This window comes from Labrus mixtus, chromosome 5 (genome assembly GCF_963584025.1).
Source record: "Labrus mixtus chromosome 5, fLabMix1.1, whole genome shotgun sequence".
Lineage (NCBI taxonomy): Eukaryota > Metazoa > Chordata > Actinopteri > Labriformes > Labridae > Labrus > Labrus mixtus.
Genome location: NC_083616.1, coordinates 14,754,589 through 14,767,731, shown reverse-complemented (window position 1 = coordinate 14,767,731; position 13,143 = coordinate 14,754,589). Strand labels below are relative to the sequence as shown.

Genomic DNA, 13,143 nt, shown 5'->3' with positions numbered 1-13,143 from the left:
TATATAGTAAGCCAAGCCCTTTGCATTACTTACACAACCAGGAATCAATAAGGCCATACTGAAAAACTGTCTTCAACCAAGAATTCTATGGTATGTTGTATTTGCAGCTGCTATTTATAATTTTCCTCTATGTTGGACTCAGAATGACGAGATATTCTTTAAATCCAAATGTTGTGACTCCATGTCCTCCATCACGTGTTGTATTATTTTGCAAAGGCTCTCTAATGAGCTCTCTTTTAGATTTAGCTTTGTGTTGGATCTCGCTCGTGGAAGTGACGTTAAGCAAGACAAGTCATGCTGCTTCCTTTTCAAAATACTGAATGGCCTTTTTATAAATGTGCCTCTCCTTAACTGGAGCAGTCTGCTCAGAGTCATGTGTCTAAAGGTTATAAGGATCAGACAGAAACTATTCTGCAGAAAAAAAGACCTTATAATCATGGCTTTTTGGGTATATTTGTGAATTATGTGATCTAAATAGAATAGTTTATTTGGCTGTCAATTCATTTTTTACTGAATCTCTTCTGTTACTCACATTTTGATGCTTTATTATATGTGAAAGGTCTATCGTAATTAGACATCCACTTGTTACTATAAAACAGAATGATGTCTAATTAAAAAAAACAAAAAACAAATATCCCTTTAAGGGGGCTAATTGGTTCATGATGGAAAATGTTTACCTAAGGAAAATATTGTAATTTTGACCTTGTATCTGAAATCATTTGGCAAAATTTAAACTGAAATATATTTGCATATCTGCTTTTTAATAGCAAACAACTACACAACTTTAATATCAAGCTCAGCTCCATCATTAGTATATTTTATGACTAAAATCTAACTTTGCCAAAAATCTCACACTTGAAAACATGACCTACCTTGTATTAATTGTTTTGTATCATGTCTTTCAACATTAAACTCTCAATGCATACTTCTAAATATAATGATAATAATAGAATTAACTAGATGGAGATAGTGATGATACGGTCATGTTGCTATTTTAAAAGTGTTAAGTTACCTCCAAGGATCTAAATGATTACTAACATTTCCAGTTTTGTCTACTCAGTTTTTCCTAGCCTTGTTATATTTTCAGTGGCAAATAGCCTGTGTCTTCCTGCTTTTCTCTGTGTTTGTTGTGTGTGATTGCAGCGTAGAGGTAGTTTTCCCTTGCTCTGCAGTTGGCTCTGTCAAGGCAACTCAACACACACACACAAAAACAACCTGCAGGCTTCTAAAATGGGCCTGTAGGGACCCAGTGTGTGTTAATAATTTGTTAGAAAATAAACAAGAGTGTTGGACATGTGCAACAGATATTTTGATTATATGATTTCAATATTTTTTTAAAGAAAGTTATTGTTCACATACTTGATAAATGCACTGATATAGAAAGTAAAGACTATTTAGCAGAGTCAATCAAACGTAACTGACTTCTGCCTAAGAACAAACACTGAAGAATTGATCTGTTGCGAATATATGGCAGATTTCCTTGTTGTGTTATATTTTGGAGAAAGTATATTACCTGTGATGTTTGAGGTGTGTGGGGTATTGCTTATATGTACTGTATTTAAGTGTGTGGGCGAGCGTGTCAAAGAAAGAGTTCTGTATGTGAGTGTGGACCTGTGTATGGATGCATGAGTGTATATACTGTACATATCAAAGCTGATATTGGTGGACGTCTGGGTTCGATGTGTAAAAGCTCCTCAACTGATTCATGTGTCTCCTGCTTTGTCCAAGCTATAAGTCCATCTACCGTATCTTTGTTGTACATCCCTGTGTGTCCCCTCTTCACCTGCTACTCTCTCTGTGTGTGTGTGTGTGTGTGTGTGTAAGCTTGCATGTATGTTAGAAAACGTATGTTCTTTTGTGCTCAACTTTGTGTTCTTATTGTAAAGTCTTCTTCTGGCAGAAAAAAAGTTGGCAATATTCTGATTTTTTTGTTGAGGAAAAATGTGAATGTATCACTCTAGTAAGTTCTGTTCATCCATATTATGGAGATAATCAAATGTATGTGGAGAACAAAGTTGTACAAGTCATCCTAGCTGGCCCTATCATGAAGGGACAGTCAGGATGACTCAATCGTACTGAGGTCCATAAGTGTGATAACTATGTGGAGAAATACTTGCCAAATGATGCCCTGCAAATAATGTTTGAAACAGGAAAGGCGGGGACTGCAGATCATGCTGCTTTTGAACTCATATACAATAAAATTTATGTTCTCTAGCAAAACTGCTGTGCTTTTGTTTGAAAACAATTATGATAAAGCTTCTCACACTGTTAATTGCTGCACTTATCTATAGACATTTGCACTAAAAGTCCTTGTTAAGAAGTATCTCCAACTGCACAATACTAAAAAGTATTTAAGATAACAGAGCTGCAGCAATATAAAATATAATGGTGTAAATATTGTTAGACAATTTAGTGCAATGTAATATAAAATAAACCTGCAATACATCCTTTCTTTATTGTCCAGTGTTGTTTTAAAATATTTTATTTTAACTTTGGAGGGTCAACCACATTGTACAATACTAGGGACTGTTTTTAATAGTTAATTTACTGTAGCATAAATGAGATAGGATAGTCCAGTACACCAGGTATTGGAGAAGGCTACTTGCAGGAAAAACAGGCGACAGTATGAGACTGTTTCTGAGGTGAAGCCAAAGAGATGCTGCCCTCGAGTGGATGCAGGCTAGAAATGCAGGCTAAAAAAGATTACCCTCTGGTACGCTTCTCTTGGTTCATTCATAAATCCAATGGTAAAAAAAAGTCTACTTTAATATTAAGAAGGTTGTTCAACATTGTATCTTAATGTTAATTCAAATGGGCTAATGGGTAGATTTACGTGTGTGTACATTTTATCCGGCCAGAAAGGGAGAATAAATAGACCCGTTATGTGTGCAGTACTGTAGTCTACAGCAGGGATGGGCAACTTTGGTCACAGCATTTAATTCTCACTGCCAGGGGGCCAAATTGTAGGATACAAAAACGATTACAGTCAATAATGTCTCAAATTTAACTCAACATATACCAGTGATCAAATATTATTATGGACATACTTCTGGTTTTCATGATTTCTTGGCAGATTTTGTCATGTTTTTCTTCATGTTCCCGATTAATTGATATGTAAAAATTGACCTGGGAGGCTGTGGCTGAATTGGTAGAGTCATCACCTCTCAACCAGAAGGGCAAGGGTTCAATCCCCAGCTGGCCAAATGTCCAATGTGCCCTTGGGCAAGACACTCAACCCCAAATTGCTCCCGCTGCTTCAGTGGTGGTGTATGAATGGGATTAGTTACCTCTGATGGATGATAATACATAGCAATCATCACTACCATAAGGGTGTGAATAGGTGGGTGTGACAGGTGGTGTAAAAGCGCCTTGAGTAGTTGGAAGATTAGAAAAGCGCTATATAAGCGCAAGTCCATTTACCATTTACCCGAGGGCCACGTTGAGGGTCTATAGTATTGATATCAACCATTTTTCTCAGTGGCTCTGAATGCATCACAGGGCACACGCCAACGCTTTGACCAGCAGGTGGCGCTAGTGACCAATCATTCATCTCCTGTCCCGTCAATCATTTCACCTCAGAGCATAGCGGAGCTAAGATAACACCGACACTTTGTTCAGGAGTCAAGCCGAAGAAGAAGTGCACACCATGGGGATTGTCTGCTTCAAGTGACAGCTTGCGCCTTTATGAAACATTTGTAGTTCGTGAGGCCCACTTTTCGACATTTCCTCCAAAGTTAGCAAAGGCAGTTATATTATTTTATTATTATAACCAGAGAGGCACACCGCTGACTGGTCGCTTAACATTAGCTCGTAAAAGTTATTTCCAGTTCAGGCGGGTTCACAAGTGGAGGAAACGACGCAAGATGTACAATGAAGAAACCACAGCTTTACAAAAGCCACGCTATGGAAGTAAGTTACATTTTCTTTGACTTTTTTTTATGCTGTCGTAACACTGATTCCTGTCGGATTATGAGAGATATATGATGAATACTAGCTTACGGAAGGATTTCAATCCTCAGCTATTTTTGATGAGCAGCAGGTGGTTTGGCAGCACCTGTGTCCCTTCAGCTGCAGGATACCTTCAGCAGGTTTGGCAGTGCCCAACAGTGTGGAAATAAAGAAATCGGAAAGAAGAGTAACAAAACTGTCAACAAGACTTTTCTTAATGAAAAGTAACTCCCATCCTTTTGAATTAAAGCAAATGCAGACATATTGTTGCTGCACATGCCCTCAAAGTTGCTGGGAAATGTAGAAAATATCCCTGTTCCTTCAATGTACCCAAACTGCACCACGGTGAATATTTTCTATTTATCTAATGTTGACAGCCAGCATATCAGCCTGTCTACACATAAGGCTTTTTTTCTCACAGGTTAACCATTAACTGTAGATGTAGCTGCTGTTGGGAAATGTATAACTTATTACATTGTGAGTTAGCTAGCAGGTATAAAACAGCTCCAAAGTCTTCAAAACACTTCACCAAGTCTGAGTTTACTGTATTTGTCCTGTCACTGACCTACATCGGTGGGCAAAGTACAGCTAGCTTTAAGAAATAAGACCAATCAATTGTGTCCTCAGTGCAGGCTTTTTGTCTTTTTGGCCTTCTGGATTTTTAATGATCTGTTCTGCATCCAGTCAGCCCTAAACTTTGCAGGGTTTGTACATACATTGTTGCTCATGTGTTTTTAAAAAAAAAAAAGAGATGAGAAAACCAGCAGGGAAAGAAGGTGACAAAGAAAGTGACAAAGGGGAAAACCTTGTTGGCCTTAATGTTGTTTGAAACAGGCCACATTTAAGTCATTCAAGTAGGTTGGGTATTTACTTTGTTGTGTTTAAACTCACAAGTGATGTTATGGGACCAGGTGAAGTTATCCCCTGGAAATAATTAAATTATATATCTGTGTGTGTGTGTGTGTGTGTGTGTGTGTGTGTGTGTGTGTGTGTGTGTGTGTGTGTGTGTGGTTCCCCTCTGCCCCACCCCCCCTAAAAAAAAGTTTGCAAGAAAAACTCTGCAGACAAACAAAAAGCCTGAGTAATAGTCACAGAGCCCATTGCACAGTCCACTGATCCTGTGACAAAAAAAAAAAAAGCAACAAACCTGTTGTGATTGTTAAAAATATGATGCTTATTTTTAAAGATGCAGACAGGCTCTTCCTGGAAGTGTGTGAGTGAGTCATTGAAAGAGGTTGTGTGTAATAGCTGCATGGGGGCTGATCCGGCCCTGAGATGAGTGTTCAGGCACATTTGCGTTCATGTCGACCGCACAGCTGGGCCACTCATCAATGGTTGGATACTGTGTTTGTGAGCTTTTTAAGTATATAACACCCAAGTGGCTGGACAGGATAACCCATTAGTGTGTGGAGTGTATGTGTAAATATACAAGTGTTTGGCATGTGTCTCTTCTCACATGTGGGAATTATATGTCAAGCCTCTTCAGAGACCTGTTGAACGGATGTCTATTCAGATGGCTGTAAAGCCTCTCTGGGGATTCACTGAACAGGATGTGCTTAAAAGTCAATATGGAAAAAATAATCAATGATGATCACATTCTGTTTTGTTGCATTTTTGATTGATTGTCACATTATTAAGTATTATTTTTTGGTGATTGACTAATCACTTAACCGAATGATTGTGTTTTATAACGGATCCCAGACTTTGGTGTGTAAGGATGTTGTAAAAAGCTGAATTGTTGGAGGAGTGTTTTGAACTGACCACAGTAGAAAATCAAACGCTAAAAGAGTATTATTTTGCCCTCTTCCTTGGCATTATGATGACACTGTTTAGGCTGATCAATCAACAGGTTGAACCAGTTCATCTAGGCATCACTAGAGGTAGTAATCTTCATGTTAACCATGTGATAGTGTGACAGTGTGTATTTGCGTTCATATGTTTATACAGTCAGCATGTGTGTGTTTGACTAACTAGAAGTCCTACGCCCCAGTGAAGAAGAGATTATGAAGAATGACATCAATGTTATTGTTGCTAAACTCAAATCCAGGACAGGATGCGTGGTCTATAAGGAGAAGTCTTCAACTTAAACATAGCTCCCATGCCTGAGTTTGTACTGTACCTCCAGCCAGCCAGAAATAAAGAGATCTGATTGGATTAGAGTGGGGTAAGAAGCGTAGGGGGGGAGAACTCATTAAGCTGCAAGTTAAGGTTTACTCTCTAAGCAGAAGTCACTTGCCCTTTCCCCCGCCCCCCCTCCGACTAAGGCCACTTTGTCATCGTTATTTCAACTCCCTGAAATGAGGCATGAGATGTCAAAATAAACACCTATTAACAAGAATGATCCTCAAAGCTTCTAATGAAAACCTCTCAGCCTTAAGTCCTGTGAAAGTCTCAAGAAGCAACAACAAAAGTTATCATTACTACTGATACTGTGCTTTCAATGTCAGCCTAATAGACAAGTACAACTTTCTGGAGACCCCAAAAAAATCAACCAGGATAACATAGTGAATGGACGTCCTTAATAGTGTGCTTTTTGCTGTCTAATATTTGAAATAGCCTATCATATATGTAAGTTTTAAATACATCCATATCTTTATAGTAGGGATACATTCATCTGCTTCCTCTGCTGGGATTCATTGTCCCGGTTAATTTAACAATCTTAAGCGAACACAACTTAATATTGTAGTTACACATCAAATGTAATAAACAAACAGTGGAATGCAGCTCGTGCTTCTGTTTACAGCTGATATATTGTGAATAAACAGAAATAAATGATCTAAATGAAGATGACCGATTTACAACATCCTATAACAACACTAATGTGTACAAACACAATGGGAGCACAAATCTAGGATGTGGAATTAGAGAAAATCAGTCATGTAATAATGGCGTATACTTTATTTTCAGCCATTCAGGATGATGAGCGGCTGTCAGCAGAGGAGATGGATGAGAGGAGACGACAGAACATCGCCTACGAGTACTTGTGTCACCTGGAGGAGGCCAAACGGTAGGGTGGGAGGAGGCCTGAAAAGAAGGAGGGAGGGGATGGAGGAAAGAGAAGGCTAACGACACAAGATGAATTAAAACAACACCTTTCGCTCGTACAGTTGCTTTGTCGCAACTCGGAGCTCTTGGGAATAACATTGGAGGTCTTCTAGGGACAGGCACTCTGTTGGTTAATGTTTAATCATGTTGAACAGTTTGGTATTACAGCTTTGTGTTTAAAGAACATTATTATGCAGATATAAACACAGCAGGGTGGGGTGCAGATAATAAGTATGCAGAGAAGTACAGCTGAAAATGATGGGTGTGGGAACAAAGCAATGTGTGGTTATCTTTGTTGAAACATGGAGTTATAATGAGGGATAAAAGCAGAATCTGCATAATCATGAGATGATGAAATGGAGCTGGAAGCAATCATCAGAACGTGTGTGATTAAGACAGGAGCTGCTGACTTAGTGGAAAAAGTGGCTCCCTTTCAACTGTGCCCTGAACCTCTGATCATGGAAAGGATCAAATAAGACACTTAAAATGTGGTTAATAATTAGCAGAATTTACTTTGATGAATATTAATATTTCCATGAGCTTGCACTGATTTCCACAAGAGAAAATCTAAACACAATTTGAACCAAATGAAGACTCTTCTTTGTGAGGTGCATGAGCAGAGCTAAGACTTAACCACTTCCTGGCTTCTACACGTGGGCAACCATCAGAACAAGCAGGAAGAGGCGGTGTAACCCTGCTTCTTTTAGCGCTCAGATTTTGACAGCCCTGCCCAGTCACAGAGAGAGATTGATTATTTATCCCTTAAACTGATGTAACCTTTGTCGTAAAATGATGAAAAAGCAAATACTCTAAAGACACTCTTCATTCGATGCACCTCAGCATTTTCTCACAGATTATTGTTTAACAGCTGAACTTGCACTTTGACTCAGTAAAGAGGACACTCTTATACAACTTTATATGCCTTTGTCACGGGTAAGTAAGGGTCTACAAAGACAGGAAGGCCAGACTAGGCAAGGATTCAGTCCTCAACCATAACTGGACCACACCTGGATTATGGTTTCTTTTTCTGGTTTTTCATTGTGCTGATATAAAGAAGTGTAAGGCAAGTTGCGCTGTGACTGTTTTTAGGAACAGATACTTTCATAACACTCCAGTCAACCTGAAAATGATTTTTATTTAACACACACATATTACAGTACTCACACTTTTACTCTCTTTCTATTCAAGTTCTGCTGACAGAATAGAACCTCTATTCTGGGAAAGTGTCAAATTAGATTAGGATTACGGCACACACCTAATGAAGCTGTCAGCTACAGAGAGCATGGGATTAGGATTTTTTTTCCTCTGAGGTCAGGAGTCAGCAGTCACTAAAACAAGCCAACCATGCAGAAACAGGGATCCAATCATTAAAAAAAATAGCTTGATAATCAGAGCTTATTTTCTTTGTAGAATTAACCCAAGTCTCAGGAAAGTCAGAAAAAGTTGTAAGTTACTTAGTGTTTAGTGAAATGGTGTAAAAACCTTAAATTAACTTCATTAATTCTTAATTAATCGGAAACTGCTCAGTGAGTCCTTTCCAATATGATCCTCAACAACAGAATGCCTTTAAGAGAGCAGAATGTTAACTTTTCATAACAGGAAAAGCCAAAGTGTTGCTAATTATACACTTTTATCCCAGTTCACTGCGATGGATCGGATCAAACTAAGGAATAGTAACCGGCACTTCCTCAATGACAACATGAGTCGTGACCTCATGTCATTGACATCAGGTTAACTGCAGGATGATGCATGAATTAAAAAAAAAAAAAAGACGTTTTTAAAGTCCCCTTGTGCACTTCGCAGCGGGCTTAGATGACAGTACAGTTGTTGTAGTTCACAGAGGATAATATTAACACGGGCAGTGCATTACATTATCTTTCTTAACCACTTCCAGGGACAGTGGGGGTCCACAGTCTCTGGCACCCTAATTTGGAGGGGCCTTAAATTACTATTACATTAAATTAAATTGTTTTTGAAGCCCTGATCCAGAGCATATTTTGGCATTAGGATCTAATTCAATGTCAGACCCTAAAAGCCTTGCTTATTTTCTCCCCTTACACACATGGAGGCAACTGCACAGACACAGCCTCATGATGAGCATGACTAAACTACATGACGCAAGTATCAAAAGACACTGTGTGTGCATACAGAAAGAATGTAGCTGCAAGCAGAGAAGTTAAGTTTACTATCAATAATATTCTGTTGACTGGGACAGTTTTAGGTCTCAGAGTCCAGAAAGCTTTGTTTGGTTAATCCTGCTGGGGTGCAGATTGGACAATGACAGGAAAGCCTGCTGTGAGTGGTTGTAAACAGCAGTGCTAGCCCGTCCTGCTTCAAGAGACAAGTTCCCCCAACATTGTTTTAAGAACAGGAAGTGAAGTTTCAGAGGAGAGCCATGTCACCAATGCAGGAAGTCTCTTTGACTGTGTTCCCGCCAAATGTCTTATTTTTTTTGTTGCCGCAGTTATCTTGATTGTCAGCTGCATTTTCTCCACTGAGTTGATATATCACTTTTAGGGAGATATGATAACCCCGCCAGTTCAACTGGTTGGGGGAGCCATGCTGTGTCTGTTTTTGTTTCTGTGTTTCTGTGTGTTCATGTGTCTTCTAAGACTTGTACAGTCAATAAATGGCAAACAGGCATTTTCTGACTTGCAACACAGTGCGAGGATCAGGCCAAAACATACCTGCTCATTTGCTGTGGCTCTGATAAGTGCAATATCCCTGGTTAGGTTTGGTAAAGCTAGAAAACCAAAACACACTCTTGGGTCTGTTGAACAAAGAATGAACTTGTTAGAGTTTGGTTGTCAAAGATCAATTTCATTATGATCTAATGCCTATTCAAGGGAATGTTATTATGTCTGGTGTGTTTTGTTTTTATTTATGTACTTTATTTTGATCCATCTGAGGGAACAAAGCAGTCTGTGATCGTTTACAGAACAATCAGTCCTTGTTCTACCCCTGTTTACAAAAAAATGAAGGCGCACACTCAGTGTGTTGTATTCAACATCTTTACTGGTTTAAATAAGATTTACCTGAACAACAACAACACAGCACTTCTCTTTTTTTAGAAATATTGAATTATGTATAAATGTATACATACAATTACTGTTTATAAACAATCATTATCATCATTGGGTCACATCATTGGTTCCTCATGTGGCTTTATTCCTCAAGGTACCTTACCCACACACATCACTGGGTTTGTGTTGATGTTTCATGGCCCGTTGTGTTTGTCTTAATGTGCTGACACATATTTGGGCAGATGGGATCCTTTGGTCGCCCACACACTCTTAATTAACCTAAACAAGGTGCCTGTGCACTTACATGAGGGAGGCGTTATTGTTTGCAGACCAAGGTAGGAGTTTCTACTATTAATTAAACCCTTGAACAAAACACATAAAGCAGTTTAATTACTGAGCAAAAAACTAGGTGAAGCCACGATCGAAAATATGTTGTCATTTCCAGGCAGTAGGATAATGTGTAACAGAGTCTCAGACCATGATAATTTACCGTTTTCACAAATCATTAACCAGCTCTGGATTTTTCCAGATTCTCTGGAAAAAGTCTGGCAGTGATGAGTCTTAACTGCTCCTGAACCACAGACTGTATATACAAATGAACAGCCCGCCTCAGCCTCCTCCCGTTGAACAGAATGGGAATGCTTCTGCTAAAACACACATTTGACTTACTGATACAACAGCAAAGATCCCTCAGGTCGGTACAGTCCACAGCGGAACAGATTCCTGTGGCGGTTAAAAGCAGACACTCACGGTTATGGAAGTTCAATGACTCTTGTGTCGATGTTTGTTATGATTTCTCTCAAAGTTTCTGCTGCACTCTGCTAATCTGGTGCGCACAGTGCCGCAGTTAAAAAGAAACTTCTCAGAAGAAAATGTTACTTGAACACAAAATGGCATAATAATAACTATCATGACGAAACCAGATTTGAGAAAAAATGTATCTGATGTGCATTTTATAGTCTGACCCATGGCCTGTCTATGAACATAGAGGAGGCAGGGTTTATGACCTATACTGCAGCCAGTCAACAGGGGGAGCTCCTAATCCTTTGGCTTCACTTGGTGTAGGTATTCTGAGGTCCATTCCCTACAGTCTATGTCCTCAATCTTTTCAAAGGAAAATTACATGAGTTTAAAAAAGGTCAAAATGATTTGGACATGAACTGCGTTTGCTTTGTTCAGTTCACAATTTGAAAGGTCTGTCCTAGAGGGGAAATCAATTTTCTTGTCATGATATCAATTACTTTGGAAGACTCAAACTCATAAACCTTGAACAGTGATGGTAACCCTCACATGGTCAAAGGTCAAACTAAAGTCTCCACAGCCTCCTCCCAAAAGCATGCTGGGCTCAGTGTGGGTGCTGCTGTATCAATGCCCAGTTTTCTCCAGCCCACAGACCACTTTGTTGCTCCAAATCTGAGCTGATAGAAATTTGGAACAGGTGGAGCATTCACTGAGTTTTTAATAAAATGATATATTTAATCAGTGTATTATAGACAATGTCATCTTAGCTCCTAGACAGAAATAAAGGTAAACAACATTATTATTCAACAGCTTTCAGAGATACAGATTATATATCAGAAATTTAACAAGTGTTGGCTAAAAAAAATATTAAATATTAAAATACTGTGTTGTCATAATGTAAATGCCACAAATGTCAGCATTTATTATGCAAGTATGTTTTAAGTCCTTGACTTTCTGTTTGTAATTTTTTGTACAAATCAATGAGGGCAGAATTTGGAAATATATAAACAGAGTGGACTGATGCTTGTATATAAAATTATTGTAACCAATGTATGCATGTTAAGCTTAGTTAGTTGAAGTACAGTTTGATATGATGTTAACCACTTTTAAGCTTTACACTATTAACACGCTTACTTTGACTTTAATTCTGTAAGGAATTGTTAAGATTGGAGACGTACTCGTCAAAAACCACTCTAAAGCTGATGTTAAAACTGCTTATGAAAATCCTCTGCCTGCCCTGAGCTTGATTCATGTGTATTTCAGGTGGATGGAGGCCTGCTTAGATGAGGACCTGCCGCCTACAACAGAACTGGAGGAGGGGTTGAGGAATGGTGTCTACCTTGGTAAACTTTCCAACTTTTTTGCCCCCAAGATGGTGTCAGAGAAAAAGATCTACGACAGAGACCAGTCACGCTATAAGGTACAAACTGCTTCTGTCTTTCGTTTTCAGGTAAAGTCTGAGTTATACTATGTGCATGTTTTCACAAGCCTTTGTCATCACAGAGAGGAAGGTCGTTACCAGATCTGTCAGGCACTTCCTGACAGTTTTTCGTAGTTTCAGACAAGAAAGGGAGAAACGTGGCAGGCGTGCGTTTTGGCTTCACTGTGAAAAGTGAAAGTTTGAGCTCATCTTTGCAGTTTTAAAGTTATAATAACTTCAGAACTCAGAATGTGTTTAGTGCTGCATTAGTTGCACACACTATTAAAAACCCTCTTAGTTGCAATAGTGAAGTATTTCAGCATTTCTCTGGTACATAACACATTACTGTATTTCTTTGTTTTTGCTTGTGTTCTCCTCTTTAGGGCAGAGGGCTGCACTTCAGACACACAGACAACACAGTGCAGTGGCTCAGAGCCATGGAGTCAGTGGGTCTCCCTAAGGTAAGGGGCTCTCACTGCAACCACTCATGCAGACACATGAATCCTCTGCAACAAACTTGTATGCAAATATGAACATTATTAAGACCAATTTATGTATGCTTTCAAAGTTGTCTTATCTTAAGAGAAGACATTTTATAATGAATAATTAATTCAAGAGTTGTGAACAGTCTTTACGAAGTCATAAAGATCACTTAAGCACCTCTGGGAGACTTCGTTATAGATTACATTTTATCAAGGACATAAAATCTAGAATAGAAGGAAACAGAAAATGCCGTTATTCAAATGAATGCAAAAGTCTGCTCGTCAACTCGACATCATGCATTTCCGATTACCAAGCAATCGGGTGTCTTACTTTTTGCACCAGGTTTATATTTTTTATTTATCATGGTTACAGTTTTTCTCTGTTTACGAGCTCTATGAAAAAAAACAAGTTAAATTAGGATGGATGGAGGACGTCTAGTTCAAGTAAACAAAAACCACTGAACACTTTGGAGGCCTTGTCTTT

General features: G+C 38.8%; 1 protein-coding gene across 1 annotated transcript in view; it reads left to right on the top strand.

The window, feature by feature from the left end:
* Positions 1–3,610: 3,610 nt before the first annotated feature.
* Positions 3,611–13,143, top strand: part of iqgap2 (IQ motif containing GTPase activating protein 2) — a 31,728-nt gene continuing 22,195 nt past the window's right edge. Inside the window, exons 1-4 of the mRNA XM_061037995.1 lie at positions 3,611–3,909; positions 6,856–6,955; positions 12,021–12,177; positions 12,561–12,638. Of these exons, the coding sequence (XP_060893978.1) occupies positions 3,864–3,909; positions 6,856–6,955; positions 12,021–12,177; positions 12,561–12,638 (381 nt within the window). The 5' untranslated portion in view covers positions 3,611–3,863. The remainder of the gene's footprint in view (positions 3,910–6,855; positions 6,956–12,020; positions 12,178–12,560; positions 12,639–13,143) is intronic.